The sequence below is a fragment of the Triturus cristatus genome, chromosome 4_1, assembly GCF_964204655.1.
Source record: "Triturus cristatus chromosome 4_1, aTriCri1.1, whole genome shotgun sequence".
In the NCBI taxonomy this organism is placed as follows: domain Eukaryota; kingdom Metazoa; phylum Chordata; class Amphibia; order Caudata; family Salamandridae; genus Triturus; species Triturus cristatus.
In genome coordinates, this window is record NC_140585.1 from 44,270,115 (window position 1) to 44,293,346 (window position 23,232).

The 23,232-nt window shown below is 49.2% G+C and overlaps 1 protein-coding gene across 1 annotated transcript in view; it reads left to right on the forward strand.

Annotated features, from left to right (window-relative positions):
• LOC146839429 (cobalamin binding intrinsic factor-like) overlaps positions 1 to 7,493 on the forward strand; it is a 64,261-nt gene extending 56,768 nt beyond the window's left edge. Inside the window, exon 9 of the mRNA XM_085651477.1 lies at positions 4,116 to 7,493. Within this exon, the coding sequence (XP_085507603.1) occupies positions 4,116 to 4,177 (62 nt within the window). The 3' untranslated portion in view covers positions 4,178 to 7,493. The remainder of the gene's footprint in view (positions 1 to 4,115) is intronic.
• The last annotated feature ends 15,739 nt before the right edge of the window (positions 7,494 to 23,232 follow it).

The following is a 23,232-nucleotide window of genomic DNA, read 5'->3' on the forward strand; positions in this document are numbered from 1 at the left end:
ATTACCATGAGGATGACTGTTCCGCATTACACCCTTGGGAAGAGCCAGGTTTTAAGCTTCTTCCTAAAGTGTAGGAATTCTTCTATTTGCCTAAGATTGGGCGGGAGTTTGTTCCATAAACGAGCAGCTGCACAGCTAAATGCTTGACCTCCAGACCTAGTGTTTCTAATTCTGGGTGTGCTAACCAGATGGGCTGCAGAGGATCGAAGACTTCTTGTGGGGGCCTACCAGACACATTTTTTCTGCAGTGGCGCCGGCCCTAGTCCATGCAGAGCCTTAAAAACAATACATAGTGACTTGAACTGTATTCTCTGTGGTATTGGAAGCCAGAGGAGCTCTTTGAGGGACACAGAGGCAGAAGATCTATGTGGCAACTTTGGGGCTAGCTTTGTAGCTATCGTCTGAATTCTTTGAAGTTTCATGATCAGAATGTTAGGCGCACCCAGCATCAGAGCATGACAGTGGTCCAGTCGACTCAGAATGACACTTCTCACCACGAGAGCCCTGGCTGTCATAGCTGGCATAGGGAGTATTGTCCACAGTGCTCTAATGAGGGAGAAGCATGTTCCAACCGTTTTGTTTACGTGGTTTTCCAGACTCAGCTTGTCGTCAAAAACTACACCCAGGTTACGCACTGTCTCGGAGGGTATGGGGGGCTTATCCAAAGGGGTGGGCAAAAAATTAGACGGGAGCGGACGAGGAACTTTCTTGGCCGTGAAGTACAGGATTTCTTTTTTTTCCCTGTTGAACCTCAGGGAATTGTCCGTGAGCCATCTGGCAGTTTTTTGCATTCATGAGAACTATTAACCCCTTCGGTGCCACGCCCTTTCCCCCTCCTGTGCCGGGCGTTTCCCACGTGGGTGGGTTTCATGACGAGATAGTCTCGTCATGGGCACAGCGCGACCGTGCTCCATGACGAGACTATCTCGTCATGGTCACAGAAGAGGTTAAGTGGTATTGAGTGATTCCCCTCTAGGGACAGTGCGTGTCATCCGCATAGTTCACCAAATTGATTTTATAAGATTTGATGTTTGGAATCAACAGACTCATATAGATATTAAAAAGGGTCGGGCTAATTGCTGAACCCTGAGGAACACCATGCTGAATGGTCCCAAATTTCGATAGAAAAGGGGGAAGGGCCACTGCTTGCTGCCTATTCCCAAGGTAGGAATGAAACCACTTCTGTGCCATGCCCTCCACCCCAATTTCCATGAGCCGCCTCAAAAGGATCTTATGATTGACCATATCGAACGCGGCAGACATGTCCAGTAGGATCAAAATAGCCGACTGACCTCTGTCTGCATGCATTCTAAGCTCGTCCAGGACTGTTATTAATGCAGTCTCTGTACCATGACCCGAGCAAAAACCAAATTGTATGTTTTCCCGCCTTTGATTAGTTTCCAGAAATTGAGAGAGGGTTTTACTAACCAGGCATTTTACATTTTTCACAGGGTAGGATAGAGGGGAGATTGGTCTACAGTTGTTTGGACACCGGGGGTCGAGTGTAGCTTTTTTCAACAGGGGCGACACAATTGCCTGTTTCCAGCAGGTAGGGACAACCCACTGCTCAAGGATTGGCAGCAGATCTGACGGAGCTGTGGGAAAACCTCCTCACCATGCTCCTTCCATAACCTATGAGGGAGGGGGTCCATAGGGGATCCGGATGCATTGCTCGAAGCGAGTTTATGAAATTCTTCCTCTGTAGGGGTTTCAAAATAATCTAAAGTTACTAACTTGCCCTCACTTGCCCCTACCTCCTCCAGACAGCCTAGCGGCTCTATCGTCACTCTGAATTCCCTCCCACTCTTGTGTTCCTGGTCTACTGCAAGACCGTTGATTATTTTAGTGACTTTCTCCTCAAAGAAAGTCGCTAGACCATTACATAAGTCTTGAGTCACGATGGTTGTTTTTTCAGCAGTCGGGCATAGACAGATCAATTACTATTTTAAAAACGCGTCTAGCTTTGTTGGATGCCTCCAAGATGGTGTTAGCATAGTACTCAGCTTTCGCTTTTGCGATTTCTCTTTTATAATTACCCACTATTACCTTCAGGGCTATTTTATCATCTTCATCATAGCACTTCCTCCATTTTCTTACAGCTTGTTTACTGCCCTTCCTTACATTTTTTAAATTCTCATTGAACCAGGGGGCGGATAACTTACGCTTAGGAAACATTGCCTGGTATTATCAATGGGTTCTACCTCTCATGAATCCCTCTACCAGAAGGCATAAATATCCATGAGAAATGTATCCATGGATTCTCAAACTCTCAAAACAGGGGCTGTGGACTCTATTGCCTGGGAGTCCTACAGTGACGCTACAAGTCTACATCCATTGAACAGCACATGAGAATTCCCCTCATGACCTTGTAAATCGTTGCAACTTTATTCCAGCCAAGGGTTTGCGTAATCCCTCTTTCTGGGTGGGAAGAATAACAGATCGACCCCAGATTTGCTGGGATTGGAGACGAAGGGCTTTCCCCATAGACAAAAAATTCTCCCCGCCAAGGAATAAAACGTCCATTTGCACAGAGGATCCTACTCCTGTTGTGCAAAGTTCTCCACTATGGACATTGACTGTTTGTTCAACTAAACGAGGCTGCTGTCTTGCAAAATAAAGTAGAACTCCATTTGAGGTCAAAGGGGTGTTACTGCCTGAAATTATCTTACTGTGGGTTTTGTAGTTAAATGCACACTAAGAGAGGGGAAGTGACAGAGTTGATGTAGCTTTGAAGATAGCCGAATACAGCAAGAACTTTCCAGCTATTAGAGTTTCATCAGTTTAACTTTTCACATTCAGTTGTAGGCTGGCTGCAAAATAGACATAGTGCAACGCTGACATTGTGTAAAAAAGAAAGTTGGGAAGTGTAGAAGAGAACGACAACGATAAAGGAAGGAAGCAAGCTGAGGCTAGAGAACAGCACACACAATAGCGGGTAAATGAGAGCTGTCAGCTGCCTCCTCCTCCACTGCCTCAACCTCCAGCACATGCTTTTCTTCCGCAACTGTGCAAAGGTAGCCACTGCTTCCCACAGAGTTCATCAGAGATACAGTTCAGGAAGACTAGATGCCATGCCTGGCTGAACCTGTACAGTTCGGCACAGTCGTGTAGCACCAGGGCTGGCTAGAAGAATTGGGTCCAAGTGTGGACACCGGTACTGCCAAGAAGGAAGGTGGTGCGCATGTGGTGGTTGGGTTTGAACTCCGCCTGTCACAAGCTGCGGCATTGATCAGAAAGCCTTCTCACAGGGTGAAGAACCACAACAGAGGACGTAGACTCCCCTTTGGACAGCTCTCCGTCCTTGGAGTACTGACCCACTTGTGGTGGCTGGATGCTCTTGATGGTGGCTGTAATTAGCAGCATTCCCCCGTGCCCTATCTGCCTCCCCAGGGAGTTCAGCAACAACAGGGAGCGATGACTGGTCGGGAGGCAGAACAATGTCGAGGAGACATTGAGGCGCTGCAACAATGATGGGGGAGATGACGGGCGGGGTGGTGGAGTGATGATGAGAAGCCATGACGGGCCGGAGATAGGAGAAATTAATTGAGTGAGAAAGCTTTGGATGCTGGAAAAGGGGATAGAGTGGGGGAAGGAAGCAACAGGACAGGAAGGAGAAGAGCTAAAGGCAGGTTGGAGGGCGGCATGACTCATGAAGACGGGGAGTGTGGAGACAGGTGCTTAGAACCACTTCTTGATGGCCCCGTCACGGAACCTAAAGGGATGATAGGCCAATGTAACCATCCTCCGTGGACATGATGGACAGGCACACCCAACCCCTGAAAATGACACGAAAGCCACTGGAAGAGGGGGCTGGCTCAATGCCCATTTGCTCTCTCTGTAGATTCCTTATATGTACTCCTGTGTGCTGTATTGATAACAGGAGGTCTTCTATACAACTAAAGCTGTTTGTAGGCAAGGCCTAAAAATGACGCTTCAAGAATGGAAAGCACCAAACCATGAGCGGTGACCTTTATGTCTCCCTGGTCCATCACGGATTCTGCACCTTGTCTGCCTCTCCACATCTTCACTCAGGAAAAGTATTGTTTGGTTCATGATCCTTGTTGGCTTCTCAGCCTTCCTCTTCTCCTGACTCCAGTGTCCTCTTCTCCCCACAGGTGTTGACAGCTACAAACCCAAGAACAAGGAGCACATCCTGGCGATCTTCAGCAAATACTGACCACGAGGCCATCGCCATCGTCCTTGTGGCGCCCAGGCTATCTGTATCTCTGTCCGCTGATGAACAGTATGATGAGATGCCCACCATCTTCAGAGTGCCATCTCCACTCCCTAACACTGCTTCCCCATCTCCCTCCCTCCCTCCCTCCCACTCCCTCGCTCGCTCCATCTCTCGTCTTGCGCCCTTGCGTTTCCACCTTCTCGCTGGTTATGACCAGCTGCGCACCCCGCACCCCGCCACCTTCAGTTATTTCTATTCTATGCTTCTTCATTCTTCTCATCAAATCTTCCACTCTCAGTCTCTCCCTGTTTCTCATTCTCTCACTGATTCTCTGATTCTTAAAGCCACAGGTGTGGGGCCACTGTAGAATCCTCAAAGACACTGGGCACCCAAGCTACAGCGGTGGTCAGCGCCTTCACTCACTTCTCCATTTTCTCCAATAGTCAGAAAAATAACCCTCTCATCTGACCCATACAGAATGTCTCTCTTTGTGTCCACTGAAAACCCAGTCACTGGGTGGACGCCATTTTGTGATTCAGGTTACACAACTGTGGAACGCGCACTCTGCAACATCCGCCAAGGCAGACCCACTGCCCTTCAGATGGACACAACATTGTGCGTCTTGTAACTGCCAAATCTCTCATTCTTAAGCAAGTCAATGCCTAGTGTTTATTCAGTGTGAGGCGCTAGTCTCCTCGTATGGTTTATCCCATGCCCTAATTAATAATTCAGTTAATTGATTAATTAGAGTCATAGTTAAATAATCCCTTCAATTTCACTTCTTCAGTCACGCAGTTGTCATTTCCTGTTCAGCCTTCCCCCCCCTGCCCAGCGCTTCTTCACTCCTTCATTCAGTACAGCCTTTTCCTACCCGCTCCTCGTTCACCCTTTTACCTCCTGCCTCCTGCCCCACCTGCAGCGCCCTGACAGTGAGCGGAGAGTCCGGTGCACTCTTTGTCCCCAAACATCGCTCCTCCACGTTTTCTGCTCTTCTTTATTTCATCCATGTTCTTGCCCATTCAGTCTTTGCCTTCATATTCCCCCCCTCTTTGTTCTGCTTTAATTCTACTTTCAACAGAGGGTGTTCAATCCCTCTTCCAACGACCTTATTCTACCATGCCAGAGGTGTTTCTGTTCCTCCTCTGCAGACCTCACTCCATCACGCCTGAGGCGCTCCTGTCCCTGTTCCAAAGACCCTACTCCATCACACCTGAGGTGCTCCTGTCCCTCTTCCAAAGACCTTACTCCACCCCACCCGAGGCGCTCCTGTCCCTACTCAAAAGACCTTACTCTATCACGCCTGAGGCGTTCCTGTCCCTCTTCCAAAGACCTCACTCCATCAAACGAGAGGAGCTACCGGCCCTCCTCAAAAGATCATACTCCATCATGCCAGAGGCGCTCCTGTCCTTCTTCCCCAAAGTTTACTCCATCACGCCTGAGGCGCTCCTGTCCCTCCTCAAAAGAACTCACTCCATCACGCCTGAGGCGCTCCTGCCCTTCTTCCCCAAACTTTACTCCGTCACGCCTGAGGCGCTCCTGTCTTTCTTCCCCAAACTTTACTCCATCACGCCTGAGGCGCTCCTGTCCCTCTTCCAAAGACCTTACTCCATCACACCAGAGGCGCTCCTGTCCCTCTTCCAAAGACCTTACTCCATCATGCCAGAGGCGCTCCTGACCCTCTACCAAATACTTTACTCCATCACGCCTGAGGCGCTCCTGTCCCTCTTCCAAAGACCTTACTCCATCACACCTGAAGCGCTCCTGTCCCTCATCCAAAGACCTTACTCTATCACGCCTGAGGCGTTCCTGTCCCTCTTCCAAAGACCTCACTCCATCAAACGAGAGGAGCTACCGGCCCTCCACAAAAGATCATACTCCATCACGCCTGAGGCGCTCCTGTTCTTCTTCCCCAAACTTTACTCCATCACGCCTGAAGCGCTGCTGTCCCTCTTCCAAAGACCTTACTCCATCACACCTGTGGCGCTCCTGTCCCTCTTCCCCAAAATTAACTCCATCACATCAGAGGCGCTCCTGACTCTCTTCCAAAGACCTAACTCCATCCTGCCAGAGGAGCTCCGTCCCTCTTCCAAAGACCTTACTCCATCACGCCTGAGGCGCTCCTGTCCCTCTTCCAAAGACCTTACTCCATCCTGCCAGAGGAGCTCCGTCCCTCTTCCAAAGACCTTACTCCATCACGCCTGAGTTGCTCCTGTCCCTCTTCCAAAGACCTTACTCCATCACACCTGAGGTGCTCCTGTCCCTCTTCCAAAGACCTTACTCCACCCCACCCGAGGCGCTCCTGTCCCTACTCAAAAGACCTTACTCTATCACGCCTGAGGCGTTCCTGTCCCTCTTCCAAAGACCTCACTCCATCAAACGAGAGGAGCTACCGGCCCTCCACAAAAGATCATACTCCATCACGCCTGAGGCGCTCCTGTTCTTCTTCCCCAAACTTTACTCCATCATGCCTGAAGCGCTGCTGTCCCTCTTCCAAAGACCTTACTCCATCACACCTGTGGCGCTCCTGTCCCTCTTCCCCAAAATTAACTCCATCACATCAGAGGTGCTCCTGATTCTCTTCCAAAGACCTTACTCCATCATGCCAGAGGCGCTCTTGTCCCTCTTCCAAAGACCTTACTCCATCACACCTGAGGCGCTCCTGTCCCTCTTCTAAAGACCTTACTCCATCACACCTGAGGCGCTCCTGTCCCTCTTCCAAAGACCTTACTCCATCCTGCCAGAGGAGCTCCGTCCCTCTTCCAAAGACCTTACTCCATCACGCGTGAGTTGCTCCTGTCCCTCTTCCAAAGACCTTACACCATCACGCGTGAGGTGCTCCTGTCCCTCTTCCAAAGACCTTACTCCATCACACCTGAGGCGCTCCTGTCCCTCTTCCAAAGACCTTACTCCATCACACCTGAGGCGCTCCTGTCCCTCTTCCAAAGACCTTACTCCATCCTGCCAGAGGAGCTCCGTCCCTCTTCCAAAGACCTTACTCCATCACGCGTGAGTTGCTCCTGTCCCTCTTCCAAAGACCTTACACCATCACGCGTGAGGTGCTCCTGTCCCTCTTCCAAAGACCTTACTCCATCATGCCAGAGGAGCTCCGTCCCTCCTCAAAAGACCTTACTCCATACACCAGAAGCGCTCCTAACTCTCTTCCAAAGATATTACTCCATCACGCCTGAGTCTCTCCTTCCCTGCTCCGAAGACCTCACTCCATCACGCCCTCTGGCTTCCTGTGCCCATCTGCTGACGTCACTGCATGGCTGTGCACTCTTCTGAACAATAAAGATCCCTTGAAATGCAGTAAGAACCGTGTGAATGTTTATTCCATTCGCTCTCTCATCTTCGACTTTGGTGACTGGTCTGTCCATCCTTTGGGCATCTCTGAAACTCCTTTCCTTCTAGACCAGGGGTCTCCCGCGCAGGCCCCCGGATCTGGCTCTAATTCCAGGATAACCCCTAGCAATGCAAATAATTTCATTTAGACTCATTATCGGCGGATCCTCATAGGTGTGGCCCTCCTGTACCTCTGTTGGACACCCCTGTAGGAGGTCCTTGATTCAGACCCAAAATGGATCACACTTTACCTTTCAGAAACAAATGGTCGAAGATGTAAACATGGACATAGAAACAAGAGATGCAGAACAGAACACTGCAAACTCATGGAACACAACGGTACAGTAGAATACTTAAAATACAAACTAATGGCCACAGATCCCGCCACACAGGTCCAGCTGTTTTAAAATTTATGAGCCAGTCAAACATTGTTATTTTCGTTATTTGATAGAATTAAACTATCTGAAATTAACGACCGGGGCGTGATTGGTGCTAGTTACCAGGAGTAGCTAGATGGCAGGGCTTGCTAGTTACCAGGAGTCGCTGGTTATCAGGAGTTGTACGTTGCCAAGGATTGATAGTTTCCAGGAGCTGCTAGTTACCAGGAATTGCTAGTTTGCATTAGGTGCTCCTTAGCAGGACGTGCTGGTTACAAGGAATTGCTGTTTACCAAGACTTGCAAGTTACTAGGAGTTGCTGGTTACCAGGAGTTGATAGTTAACAGCACCTACTAGTTAGGAGGACTTGCCAGTCATCAGGAGTTGCTAGTTGGCAGGACTTGCTAGTTACCAGTAGTTGCTAGTTACCAGGAGTTGCTTATTACCAGGACTTGCTTATTACCAGGAGTTTCTGGTTTGCAGGAGTTGCTGATTACCAGGAGCTGTAGTTTCCAGGAGTTGATAGCTACCAGGACTTGCTTATTACCAGGAGTTCCTGGTTACCAGGAGCTGCAGTTTCCAGGAGTTGATAGCTACCAGGACTTGCTTGTTATACCGGTATTTGTAAAGTGCGAACAATTACACCTAAGGGTGTCAAGGCGCTGGGGGCAGTCGGGAAGATTAAGTGAGCTTTTGCCCAGAGTCACGTGGTGCTGGGCTAACCTGCCGCCGACGCAGGGCTTCGAACGGTGAGTCCCATGCTCCGGAGTCAGCCGCCCTGGCCGCTGCGCCACACCTCTTCCACTTTTTACCAGGAGTTGCTTGATACTGGGGGTTGCTAGTTTCTAGGAGTTGCTAGTTAGCAGGATGTGCTAGTTACCAGGAGTTGCTAGTTAGCAGGACATGCTAGTTACCAGAGTTGCTAGTTAGAATGAGTTGCTAGTTAGCAGGAGTTGCTAGTGACCAGGAGTTGCCCACGGCCACTGTAAAGGTGTATCATGGCCGGGAGAGGGTGGGGCACGGCCAGAGTCACGCGCAGTACCGACGACGCACATCTCCACAAGCCATACTCCCGCTCCAAGAGGTAAACCCTGCCGACCAGGAACCACACCCACTCACTCCGGATGGGTTGGTGTCTGGGTGGTTGAGGCAGACCCCAGGATTCGAGGTACAGCCTGGGGTACAGCAGCTGCGGAGGTAGATGTATGTAGAGCTACGTGCGGCTGTTGAGTGTACTGGAGTATCTCGGTCCTCATACCTGGAAAGAAGGGAGGGAGGGAGGGAGAGAGGGAGGGAGGGAGGAAGGAAGGGAGGAAAGAAGAAAGGAAGGGAGGAGGGAAGGGAGGAGGGAAGGAAGGAAGGAAGGAAGGAAGGAAGGAAGGAAGGAAGAAAGGAAGGGAGGAAAGAAGGGAGGAGGGAAGGGAGGAGGGAAGGAAGGAAGGAAGGAAGGAAGGAAGGAAGGAAGGAAGGAAGGAAGGAAGGAAGGAAGGAAGGAAGGAAGGAAGGAAGGAAGGAAGGAAGGAAGGAAGGAAGGAAGGAAGGAATCGAGGGACAGAGGAAGCGAGGGAAGGAGAGAAGAAAGGAAGGAAGGAAGCAACGGAAGGAGGGTAGGAAGGGAGAGAGGGAGGGTGGATGGAAGGGAGGGAGGAAGGATGGAAGGGAGGGGCAGAGGAATGGAGTGAGGAAAGTAAGGAGGGAGTGTGAGAAGGTGGCCTGATATATGCTGTCCACTAGTTATGGTGGGCACCTTCTATCAGTCCAAACAACCCCTTATGGTGACAGGTTAAAGACAACCTTTATTGAAAGTTATCCTAGTGGTAGCTATGGAGAGCAGCCTTCAGGCTAAGTCTTGAAGGAATGTAAAGCAGCTTGTTTTACCAGTCTATAATCTCTTGAATGACCAAATGAAAGGACAACCACACCAGGTATGTATTTAAAATATTTGTATTTAAGATAAAACACACCCCTCTAGTCTCTTTATGAGGCTGGAGTTTGAAGTACTTAAGTTACAAGTCAGTATTCAACAGTAAAAGCACAAATACACGTTTGGGCCCTAGGGGCGTACCAAACCATATACCAATAAAGTGGTATAAGAACCACGACTGAACTAGACACAAGGCCTAGAGCCTGTAGAAGTGCTTAGGACCACAAGGAACCACCCAAGGTAGTGACACAGGGGACCCACGAGGGACGCGTGCAGTGTGAGAACACAGCCGCGAATCGCCGTTAACTTCTATGGGGAAAGTTGCGGTTGGAAATTTAGAGTTTAAGGACACTTAGAGGATGAGTACGAGCGAACCCTTTTGGACTTAGAGGCATCTAGGGCCAACACCCACGGGAGTACCGGAGTACTCCAGTTACCTCACCCAGGGAAGCCGGGTGCATAGGTGTCAAATGGTGTCGGGTCGCGGCGTCATTTTCAATGGAAACTGCTCAGGAAGTGCTGCTGCCGAGAAGAGGAGAAGTGTCTGAAGCGATCCAAGGCCGGATCAAGGATGGAAGGAACCTGAGAGCATAGAGGACAGAGTCTGGGTCACTTACCAGTGACATGGGGCACGATATTTCAATGCCCACAGATGTCGGGTGCTTCAGGTGAGTTGATGGGTGTCTTGATTCTTTAGCCACGAGGCGTCGACGATGACCAGGAGCTGGATTCGAGCTGTACCACGAAGTCTGTCGAGTGCTGTGGTGTCAGCGACCAGATTGGACCCAACAAGCCTTGGCAACGGGAAGTCGCTTAGAAATAGAAAAAGGACGTCGGTGCAGACCAGCAAGGTCTTGGGGACTCACTAAGCGAAGGTAAGTCGGGACACGTCTGGAGCAACCAGGAAAGCCCAATCAGAAGAGGAGTTGCCTTTGTGGGGACTTACTAGCCAACGGGCTAGCGATCGCAAAGGAACCTCAAGCAGTCGCACTGGAAAGTGGCCCGCGGGTCACTCATGGAGTGGAGGCCAGAAATCTTTGGTGTAGGAGGTGCTCACGGCTGGGGCTACTCGGAGCCCAAAGCACAACTTCGAGGAAGACCAGGAAGATGATGGATCAGCAAACGATCACAGTGTCCAGGGGTCATGGTTCCACGTCACCCACAATAGCCACGGGCCTCAGCTTTGCTGTGGACTCAGGGTAGCCTCGGGGAAGTCTGGAAATCCACCTCTGGGGATGCAGAAACTTCAGCGTCTGGCGGGAGCTTCAGAATTGCAGACCGGACAGTTGCTTCTTTGGTGCCTGCCAAGCAGGGGAGTCACTCCTTGACCCCAAGGGAGATTTCTTCAGTCTTCTAGTTAAAGTAGAACGTCGAAGGTCCAGGATATATGTTGCAGATTTTCGTCCAGGATAATCTAAAGTCGCAAAGACTGGGTTCCCATACTTATACTAAGTTTGGGGGTTGGACATACTCTAGGGACCCACCTATGGGAGGGTTTGGAAAGAGGGGTAGTTACACCCATTTCCTTTGTCCAGTTTCGCGCCAGAGCAGGGGCAGGAAGCCCCTGCAACCGGTTTGAACTGGACTATGCACAGGGGCACCAAGTGTGCCCCCAGTGCAGGACTTCAAAGCACCAGAGAATGCTCCTGCCCAGCCCCAATACACATCTGCCTGTCTGGGGAGGTGGTTACACCTCCCTGGGACAGGAAACCTATTGCCCAGGCCTCCCCTGCCGGAGTTTCGGTCAGCAGCAGGAGGCCAGACCCGTGTCTGTGGCAGTGGCATCCATTTTGTGATGCCAGGGCTGTAGAAAGTCTTTACCGGGTTAGACCAGTGTGAACATGTCTCTCCCTCTAGAAGGGTGGTATGCTACCCCCGCCGCCAGAACTGGCGGGGGGGGGGGTAGTATTCCAAAGCGTTTAACACCAAACACAACATGTTTCCGTGCAGCCAGTCCAAAGTTAGCATTTACCGCGAGGTTATAATGCACTTAAGAGTATATGGTCAGGCTGCACCACAAACAGCATCAGAGGAGGTACTCCGAATGCTGCAGAGGGGCTCTGCTCATGCAGGGGCACCCTCTCACATAAAAACCAAGCACTCTGCCTTCAGGATTGTTAAGGCCTGCCATAGGAGTGACTTATAGGTTTTATATGTGTGTGCAATGGTAGTGATATAGGTAGCCTATAACACAGTAAGGGGTACAAGCACCACCATACCCTCCCGCTGTCCTTTGTCTCTCTAGCACCCTCCGCCCTCCTCCTAGTGTCTGTTGTTTGTTTAACACCCCCGCCCTCCTCTCACTGTCCGTTGTTTCTTTCCCGCCCCTCACCCTCCTCCCGCTGTACATGGTTCCCTCCCGCTCGCACCTCCCTCGTGTTGATTGGCTCGCACTGTTTTACCCATCTTGCACAGCAGTGTAGGTTGCTGTACAACATGGCTTACAGGGGGAAAACCCACTATGACGCAGTCAACGCTGGCCACATCATAGCACTTTTTAGAACTTTAACCCATGTTGCACAGCTTGTGCTGCTGTGCCACATGTATTAAAAAACACAGGAAAAATCAGTAGATCTCGCATAAGCAAAACCTATTGGTTTTTACAATGTTTATTTTATTATCAGATGGGTTGGGCTTAGGGTTTGGTGTATTGTGTGCTTTTAGTGCTTTCTCAGTCCACATTAATGTTCTGGCTTACATTCTGACATTACCTTCCTTTAATGTCGCCGATATTGGTATCCTGTATTGGTGCTTCTGTGCCTGAGCCTGTGCTGCGAGGCTGCTACAGAATATCTCTCTGCCTGTAACATAGAAGTGCTTCATTCATCCTTTTGTTTTGATCTGGAAAACAGACTTTGTAGTCTGTGAATGTAACAGATTTCTGCTTCTTAAACAATAATTTACCCATTTCAACTGAGTCCTACCTGATGAAGTTTCCAGTGGCAGCTCCTCCGCTAAGGCGGAGGAGCGTTGCCCCACTGCTTTTTGCAGTGAAAAAAAAAATGATAATAATTTGACGTTATAATATTATTTCTTCCTGCTGCTGTGTATTGTAGGGGCGGGGCAGATTCGCTCTGCTCTCAGAACAGGGGGGAGGAGTGGTTGGCACTCTGTGAGTGAGCAAGGACTGATTGGCAGTTCCTCTCGGGCGGCCAAACTGTCATGCGCACTTTGCATGTTCTCCACCCTACTACATTACAGTCTGGGTGGAGAATATGCCATCGCCCATGCTTCCATGCCTTGGCTGAGCGCCGAACTACAGCCCTCAAACTAATCACAACGCTGCATTGCAGCATTGTGATTGGCTATGGGGACCCTGGGTGCTTCCTATTTGCACAGAAGAAGCCAGGAAGAGGAAAGAGGGGCGGGGGCGGCCGGCGGGCAGGTAAGTGATTTACACCCTCCATCATGTCTCTAGCACATGCCCAACCCTTGTCAGGCATGGACTCAATGGAGAAGTCACGTGGCATGCCTGGGTGAGGAACAGCCCACTGGCAGACTACCCTGCTGCCCTGGGACAGGAGTTTGCCAGGGTCTGAAGCGTAACCCCCTTTCCTGTGCCCGAACCATTTTGTCTTTAGTGTTCCAGAAGACAAAACCCGTTAAAGGAGTGAGTGGGTAGCACTTCCCATGCTCCCTCTGTCTTCAACTCTCCCTGCTCTACAGACAAATGCACTGGTGAACAGAAGCAACGAAGCCCTTCTTATCCTGCAGTTGCTCTCGAGCAGAGTTTTGAGAACAAACCAGCAATAGCAAAGGGAACAAGCATTTGCAATGCAATAGGTCTCGCATTTGCTAGAGTTTGAGTTAGTGGCATTATATATGACAATGCCTTTTATTAATGTGTTTTGAAAACCTGCAAGCGTAGCGTAAGCGCACACTTTGTACTTCTAGTCATTGCTTATGAGAAGCAAGGCTGGCAGTAACTGCGCCTCTTTTACTGCCAGCCTTGCTTCTCGTAAGCAAGGACTATAAACCCAAAGTGCGCGTTAACGCACCACTTGCAGGTTTTCAAAACAAATAAAAGGCATTGTCATTTACAATGCTAATAGCTCAAACTCTTGTAAATGCGAGACCTATTGCATTGCAAATGCTTGTTGTACTCATGTTGTTACATCAACAACTTACTTTCCACCTACGCCTCTCGCAAACAGGGTAAATCGTCAAGTAGGGCTGCCCTCGTCTCTGCGCCGGTCTCGCTTACAATACCTACAAATAAGCCGAGTTTTCATTACATTATGAGTGACTCAATGGACCATAATCACTCTAGATTGTGCCACCACCGATCAAGTCCTCCAGCAGGACTAGCTATAACTTCATCCAATGCTGATGACATTGAAGCACCAGGTTTTCAACTTAAAGAGGCAAAATGTAATATTTCGTAGCAACTGTTTTTCAGTCTGATAAAGTAACGTCATATGTAATCCACAGTACACTGGTGCTTGAAGTACGGATAGAACTATAAATTACCAAGAGCTGGGATGTGAATGTATCGCCCATGATATACAAGCCTGCACCCCTCCCTAAGTTACCCCTAGAAGGATCTCTGGCAGTGCTTAATGTGAGCCGGTGTTTCCGGTGCTCCGTACCAGCACTTTATTGTGAACACCAGTGCTTGTGACAGTCTGCCACAAGGTGGCGCTGTATGGCTAATTTAGTGATAACCACAACAGAAGTTAATTATTAGTTCAGTATACATTAAAAATGACTATTACCTGCCGCCCAAGCCCTTCTTATCGCTTTGGGGGCCTGGAATAGCCTGAACTCTCACACGTGTAGGAGTGTGATGGTGAGTAGTTGTGTTGGTTCTGTCATTGGCAGCGCTGGCATGATAACGGATGGTGCAAGCTGCAGTGTCCTCCTGATGAGGGGTCTGGCACTTATGTTGTTTACAAACTAAGCGCTGGACGGTATTTGTTACCTCTTGAGGCATCGGCGCACACAGCGATCATGTGTGTGAGCCCAGGACCCACTTCAAGTGACATTCATACCGGAGCAGACCAGTCCCCTGGACTACCGCCCCCTTTGATTACTTGAGATTGGCAATGGTGGAGGCGTGTAACTGATAGTAGTGTGACAGGCCTGTTTACCTGGCATGGAAATGGCGTGGCTATTAGCCTCGCCACAGTAAACTGCTAGTCAGCCTCACATATACCCAGGTTCTTCTCGACACTCCACGTGTGTGCCTCATGTGTGGTAGTGCGAGCCAGGGATGTACGGGTCCTGTGCAACTCTGGGCCCGCTGACCTCCATCTTGGATTGCTCCTAGAGGCATGCTGCACAAAATGGAGATGGAGGTAGCCTGCCAGACTAGCATGGTGTACACTTTACACTCCTGTATCCTCCTGGTAAGGGTTGGCAACAATTGGCTTCTTACAGATGCAGGGACTGGCCTGGTGGTGTCCTGCCTGTTGTTCTTCCTTAACGACACTCCATTAGCAGTGCCACTGAAATTATGCAATTCTGCGGCAATTTTTGCATGATTATAGATTTGCCACATTTTCCATCATCTTCAGCATAATCTGCAGATTTTAACGAGAAAAAAAAGTTTTTGGCTCAAACGGTTCAAAAGTTCCGAAAAATGCGACAATCCGTGTTTCTGCGCAGTGGGAAACCCTTTGCAAATTTACACTGGTCCCTTTCTGTTGCTTATTGCTATATTTGTGTGTTAAACTAGTACTAATGAGGTGCAAACAATGCCCAGAGAGTGTTACCAAGTTTAAAAATGATGAAATAATGAAGTAATACTATTGCAAAATGTGCTGCATTACACCGCATAATTTGGCATTTCTTGCCGCATAATTTACGTACCCCTGCCGCATAACTTGGCCCTCTCCTGCCGCACAATTCCAGTGGCCCTGTCCATTAAGCTTGAGTAGAGAGGGCGGCGAAGGCCAGCACTATGTCAGGGCTTCCACTTTTCGAGCCTGAATGGTGGAAAGGTGTAAAATTTGAATTCTCCCCTCAGCTGTGCTGGTGATCCTAATCCAAAGTGCAGAAGAAGAATGCAGAATCCCTACCTCAACAAGCATTGGCTAAAGTAAAAAAAAAAGATGTTTACTGCAGCTGCCCACGTCATTTAGTAGGCATGCGGATCACATGTGCGATTTTCTAGTTACAAACCTGAGTTGGATCCGTAACTAAAAAAAATAAAATGCAGAAAAGTTTTTTTTTTTGACGCAGGCAGTTAGGGAAGTGGTAGCAAAACGAAGGACAGTTGGGGCCGAACAGCTAGCCACACAAGGGAAGGCGAGGAGGGCACTGAACCAACATGGAAGAGGATGCGAAAGCAACAGGGGGTGTTGGAAGAAACAAGAAAGCAATGAGGAGAGGGCAAGAGCGGAAGCAATGCAGGGGTCGAAGGAAAGCAACACCGAGGGCACTGGTGGGGGGAGCAGGAGGCCGAAGCACCAGGGTGAGGGCAAAGGTGGCGAAGCCAACAGAGAGCAGCACAGAGTGCAGGGGGAGATGCTCAGGTGAGGGACAGACACAAGATTGACAAGCTGGGATCGAAGTAAGAAGCAGGCAAATGAAAGTGACAAGGATTCCAACCAATGGAAAGCAGTGGGCGGGCTCCAAGCCCATCTAAGTTCTTGGGAGGCCACAGTGTACCTCACAAGAGACAAGGAATGCGCTGTCTAGTAGGCATGACCTAAAATGAGTAAATGAGAAGGACAGGCGCAGGCAGTCATTATTCCAGGACTTTTAGTTGACCAGTAGAAGCCATGCCCTGGAGTGTGGTGGAAGAACTCCTGAGGAGCAGGTCTGCGGTCCTGACAGTCGACTCCCCAGTCCTCCGAGGGCAAATCACCTGGAGAGTCTACAGTGAAGTTGAGGTCCTGCCCTGGACGAGCAGGCCTCCTGCTTGTACATGAGAGGTGTTTGGGAACTCTCCCCGCCTAAGGAATCTGTGCATCTGTGGTGTAGGGTTTACCTGTTTCCAACCTATAGCACATCCTGTCCTCTCACCGGTTACATTACGTGTTTTCTCTGTGCATGCCACACTTCTGGGCTGATACAACACATGTTTCTTTCTTTTCTTTAATGATGAACAACTCTTGAGAACTATGCACTATTTTCCATATATATATTTTTTGCTTCTGGCAATCATTATGTGGCAACCATGATTCATATATATATATAGCCGTCATTGCATTGGACACTCAGTCCACATAGGAGCTCTGATATTGACCGAATCCTCCGACATCGGAATTTGGTTAATTAACTTTGTGTCATTTGACACACAATGCGTGTGAGATTGAAGCAAAAGATCTCGCATATTCCCAGTGCTCACTAAAAATTCTAAATATGACTATTGTGATGGCGTGATCGTGCAGCGGGGCAAACGTGATCAGTATAGCTGATTGTAAACACAAATAACATATGCTCCTGGGTAAACTTCCCTACCCAGAATGCATCTTGTTTAACATTAACTCATACATGTATAAATAATGAGAAACTGACAAAGGACTGTGTCAACACTACTGTGATCAAGAACAGGATTCGAAACGCGTAGGAGATTTACGATTGAATAAACATCTTAAAAGCCCAAAGGAGTGCTGCGTTAATTATCCGTGCGGGATATTTTGTAGCGAGATTCTGTCCTGATCTCGCCACGAGCACCGACTGACAAAGTGCTCCTCTCGTACAGGATGTTGTGCGGTTGGATAGTAAACAAACGAGAGAGAGCCCAGTGAAACCTTTCAAACTGCTCCGGCATAACAAACAGCAGAGCGTGAGAGAATAAACCACCGGCCACTGGAGGCAAAGAGCAGAACTTTTTCCGTGGTGGGAAGAACACGCCGAGGAAAGCATTTGAAGTTGAAACCTGACCAAACGCTCCGCTAATACCAGGTAGAGTGTTGGCGTGCGGGGTCAGAGGACGCTGACACGACCGGGAGTCTCCCAGGTAAGAGCGTACTTCGAGTACTTGCGGGGACAAGGTCACCAACGCTGCAGTGAGGTACAAAGCAGGCGCGCAACACCCATTGGGCTCACCGGGCTTCAGCCCCCCCCCCGTCGTGTGTGACAGCCCGGCTGAGACAGCCTCGCGGGCTGGCGTCCGTCAAATTGCAGCCGCACCCGAGTACTTCACGGGTCTTTAAAAGACAATTTACTCGTTAATGAGGCTTTTGCTGTGTGTTCACCCCTTCTTACAGTCATTCTGCCTATGGCTGGAAGACTTAGCCCCCCCCCGAAATGTTTTTCAGCCCCCCCCCGAAATTTGGCTCTAGTTGCCTGCCTGGTACAAAGCGCTTATCTAATTATTTTCACTAGTAAAAGAAGCGCGGGTTTAAAAGTGAGAAGAAAATCTCTATATACTTCTCGAAACCCCTTTTGGCTTGGCAACATCAATCGTAATAGGGGGCCAACTAAACAGCCCCACTCTCATTTAAAACGAATGGTGGAGATAAGAGTCCTGAACATCGACAAATACATGAACTGATCTGAAGCAATTAAGCGGGGTAAGAAGACGCCATCGTCACTTCAAACATATCATTATAGCAAAAAGAAACCAAGAGTCAATTCAACATGGAAGAGAGAGCGGCCAAACGTGCCTCACAGGCCGAAAGTATGTTTCAAAGAGGCACCCCAAAGCCAACAGAAGTGAAGAAATCCGGCAGAACAACGAAGACCCAAACAACTACAATAAAACAGTTGTTCAAACAACTTGAAAGGCTACTGCGGAAGGAGATCTCGAGAAGTTGGGAAATTATCACTCTAGAGAAATATGTGGAATGTGAAATGGTACCGAGGGGCCTCCGCATATTTACTCTACCAAACCACCCGGACACTAAACCGGAAATGCTCGAGGAATGGGGCAAAGATAATATGGCCTGCTCGAGAAACATGTTGCTAATTATCATAAAATATGCAAGAAAAGACGTGGAGGAACTACATGATAAAACAGCAGAATTAGAAACTCAAATAAAGTCTTCAAATGAGGAGAATGAAGCCATCAAAAAATTATGAGCAGACATGGAGCACAACCTCGACAAACATGAGACTGAAGTACAAGAACGCAAACATCGAAAATTCCGCAGGGATGAAGATGATTATGAATATGGAACCATTTTCACCTTTGCCAAAAGGTTTGAGATATTCAAACAACAATGGGAAAACAAAACAACAAATCTGGGGGGAGCTGTAGGAAGGTGGATATCTGACTATGGTTACCCCCAACTTTTTGCCTAGTGTCTAGCTGGTTTTTCGACTTAGTTGGCCTGAGATCCTGCCGTTCAGGGTCTCAGGCTGTCTGCTCTCTCTTTAAAATGACCTCCATGTACCCTAGGTACATACCCAATTGGTAAGGATCACCTTATTGGACCTTGTACAGTGTACCCTAGGTACCCAGGGCATAGGTGTACCCTAGGCCTCCCAGGGGCTGCAGCATGTATTATGCCACCCCTGGTCTGGCCTTCCTATCAGACACAACTGGCTGATCACTCAGCTGGGGCAAGGTCGTGTAATCACCCCTTGCTTAGATATAGTATACCTATATCTACCCTTATATATAGACACATGTGTATCTATCAGCCACTCCTATGGCAGGCCTTAACAATCCTGGAGGCAGAGTGCTTGGTCACATGTGAGATGGTGCTCTAGCATGAGCTGAGCCTGTCTGCAACTTTCGGAACCATGTCCTTATAGCTGTTCTATGATATAGCCTATCATATACTCTTAAAGTGCCTTATAATCTTAAATGGTTATGGTAACTATGGTTTGGCTTTATCAAAACATGTCGTGTAAGGTGTCTAACACTTTGGAATAATACCCCCATACCACTTCTGGTGATGGGGATATTATTCCTCCCTTCTAGAGGGAGAGACATGTTAAAACCCTACTTTGCTGTTTAACTCTCACCAAAGCCTCAGCATCACAAAATGGATGCTGCTACCACAGACACGAGTCTGACCTCCTGCTGCTGGGAGCCCTCCCAGCCAGGGAGGCCTGGACAATAGGTTTCCTGCTTGGGGGGGTGCTAGCACCTCCCCAGACAGACTTTAGTGTATTGGGGCAGGGAGGGATGAAAGAAACAAGACACTGCCTGGGGCACACAAGGTGCTCCATGCATAGTCCAGTTCAAATCGGTGCTGGGGCACACCAGCCCCAGTCCTGGCGCGAAACTGGACAAAGGGAAGGGGGTGTAACCACCCCCCTCCCAGGTCCCACCCATAAGGCGTGACCTAGCAGGCAACCCAGCCCCCCAGATTAGTATAAGAGTGGTAGCTGGGCCCCAGGAGATTAGATTATCCTGAACCTGCAACTTGAACAGAAACTCTGGACCTTCGACATTCGACGAAAGAAGAAGACTGAAGAATCTCCCTTGTGGCCAAGGAGTGGCTACCCTGTGCACACAGGCACCATCAAGAGACTACCCTTTGCTTTGCTGAAGTTCTACGAGGGACCGACTGCAGAGCGCAACCAGAGCCTTGACTTCCAGACTTCTCCGACTCTGATCCACATCCACAGCTGAACTGAGATCCGTGGAGGCGACGAGAGACGTGGGACCGGCTACCTGGGAAAAGTGGCGAGTATCTTCCAGCGCAGCTTCTGAGGTACCCTCGAAGTTGTGCACCGGGGATTGAGAAGCCCCAACCCCAAGCACCATCTGCACCGAAGATCAGCCCCCCACACTCCACGAGTCCTGCGTGGGGCCCTTCTGCATTTTCCTGCTTGCCGCGTCTGTCCGGTTGCTTGCCCGTTGGCTAGCGGCCTCTGTGACGACACACCTTGAAATCTTCACTGCTGGTTTGGCTCCTCCAGACTGGCTCCCGCTTCTTTGCAACAGAGAAGCACCCCAGACCTTCCTGGTCTGCACCAGAAGCAAGTCCTCCGTTCTTCGTGGGTTCCGCTTGCCAAGGCTTGGTGAGTCCTAGTTCGACTTCGACGCCGCCGACAGCAAGAGCTTTCGTGGGACAGCTCGCCTCCTGGTCCTGGTCATCCTCGACGTCTCCTGGTACCCGTGGCTGCAGCGACAAGCTTCACCCTTCACCTGCAATCTTCACGACATCGCCTGGTTCCTTCCTGGTTCCACGTGGTCACTGGCTAGTGACCTTGACTCTGTCCCTTCTGCTTGCAGGTACCCTTCCTTCTTGATCCCGGCCTTGGGATCCACCGGACACTCTTCACTGGCTGCCTGTCAGCAACTTTCCTTCAGGCATCCATAGAAGTCCACAACGAAACCCGACGCAAGTTCACACCTATGCACCCGCAGCCTGTGGGCTAGGTAACTTGGGTACTTCGGTGCTCACAAGGGTAGTGACTATCCTAGGGTCTAGTTTCCGAGTCTCGACCCTCTAGCTGCTTCAGAAGTGTCTTTAAACTGCTTATTTCAAAACTGTACTATTTCTATCGACTATACGCATTACGCGTGAGTGTTTCCACTCTGCACCTGAATCCCGTGGGCCTCCCACTTCCTAACTGTTGGTAGTGTAGTGTAGCCCCAGCGATTCCCTAGGCCTAGGCCTATTCTATTCCCGTGACAGTGGTCCTTATACCACTTCTTTAGTATATGGTTTGCGTGGCCCCTAGGGCCTAACTGTATTACTTACCTGTGTGACTTAATGTATGCTTAAATAAGACTGTGTTGTACTTACCTCGAATCTCATAAAGAGTGCTGAGGGTTTGACTAGAATAAATACACTTTATTTTATATATATATATATCTGTGGTGTCCTTTCATTTGGTATTCAAGGGATTATATATGGTATCACAGCTGGCTTCACATGCCATTCAGAGTTTAGCCTAAGACTGCTCTTGTCCATGCTACCACTAGGATAGCTGGTCTATAAGGTTGACTTTACAACCAATCACCATAAGGGTTGTTTGGACTGATATAAGGTGTACACTAGAACTAGTGACATCATACATCAGGCCAACTTCTCACATTGGTGGCAGCGGTGGGATCTGAGCTTGCTGTTGTAATACCATTGTAATCTTGAGATACTAAATTGAAAGATCACACAGATATTGTTTAGGTACATATAACATAGATTATAATACTTAAGTCCTACTGGACTTAGTTGTTGTAGGTTGAAGGGCCTAGCACACCCTGACTACAACTACTAGAGAGGTTTAGTAGATACAACTAGTGTAGGTAGGTGCACACACCACACCCTCACTAGAATCATGTCCCTGAATGGAGATCACACTGATACTCCCTCAGGAGAGGAGAATCCTGGACAGATTCCCTCTAGATATGATGCATTCACTTTCCAGGAGATGAGACAACTGTGTACCTCCAGGAGATTAAAACAGGGTTCCAACCCTACCCTTAGACAGCTAGTGGAGCTTCTGGCGGCCTATGATGCTGAAAGAGCTGCCAAGTATGGTGCCATAGCTGTAGATAAGGGCCTCCCCTCCACAGAAGAGACCCCTGACTTAACTGATACAGATGAGTTAGAAGAGACCTCAGAGGAAGAGGGAGGTAGCAAGACCCCAGACAGAAGACTTAGTCAGGCTAACTTAAGCTTGCATGGGAGCTTGCATGGGAGCTTCCCTTACAGGCCCCCAAGTAATCTTAAAAAGAGAGATAGGAGGGGTAGATCTCCCTCAGGGGACTCCCTCCTCTCCTATCACTCAAGAAGCTCCAATGCTCCATCCCACAGGGGGATGACTTCCCCCCAAAGGAGAGAGCATGAGGCCAGAATGAAGGAAGCCAAACTGAGGATTGAAAGGGAAGAACTTGCCCTTGCCAAAGAGAAGCTTGCTCTGGCCAGAGAGCAAAAATTGTGTGGGTCAGAACCCACTGGTGGCAGCAACATTCCTAGAGATAGGGATAGGTCTTATGACCATAGAAACCTAAGCAAGATAGTCCCCCATATCAGAATGGGGATGACATCCACAAGTGGATGAATGCTTTGGAGAGGGCCTGCAAAGTACAGCAGGTACCCCAGAGTCAGTGGGCAGCTATCTTGTGGCTCTCCTTTTCTGACAAAGGTAGAGACAAGCTCCTCACAGTCAGTGATGAGGATGCTAACAATTACAAAGTCCTGAAGAGTGCTCTGATAGATGGGTTTGGCTTAACCACTGAGCAATATAGGTTGTTGTTCAGAGATACCCAGAAAACACAGACACAGGACTGGTCTGATTTTGTGGATTGTGCCACTAAGGCTTTGGAAGGTTGGTTAACTGGGAGCAAGGTGCAGGACTATACAGGATTGTACAACTTGATTATGAGGGAGCAGATCCTTAGTAATTGTCAGAACCAGCTTCTCCATCAACACCTGGTAGACTCAGATTTGACCTCTCCCCAAGAATTGGGAAAGAGGGCAGATAAATGGGTCAGGACCAGGATTAGGCCTAAAAATCAGGGTGGTGACCAAAAGAAAGATACCACCAAGCCTCAAGAGAAGGGTGGGGACAAAACAAAAGAGAAATCTTCCTCAGGGCCCCAAAACTCCACATAG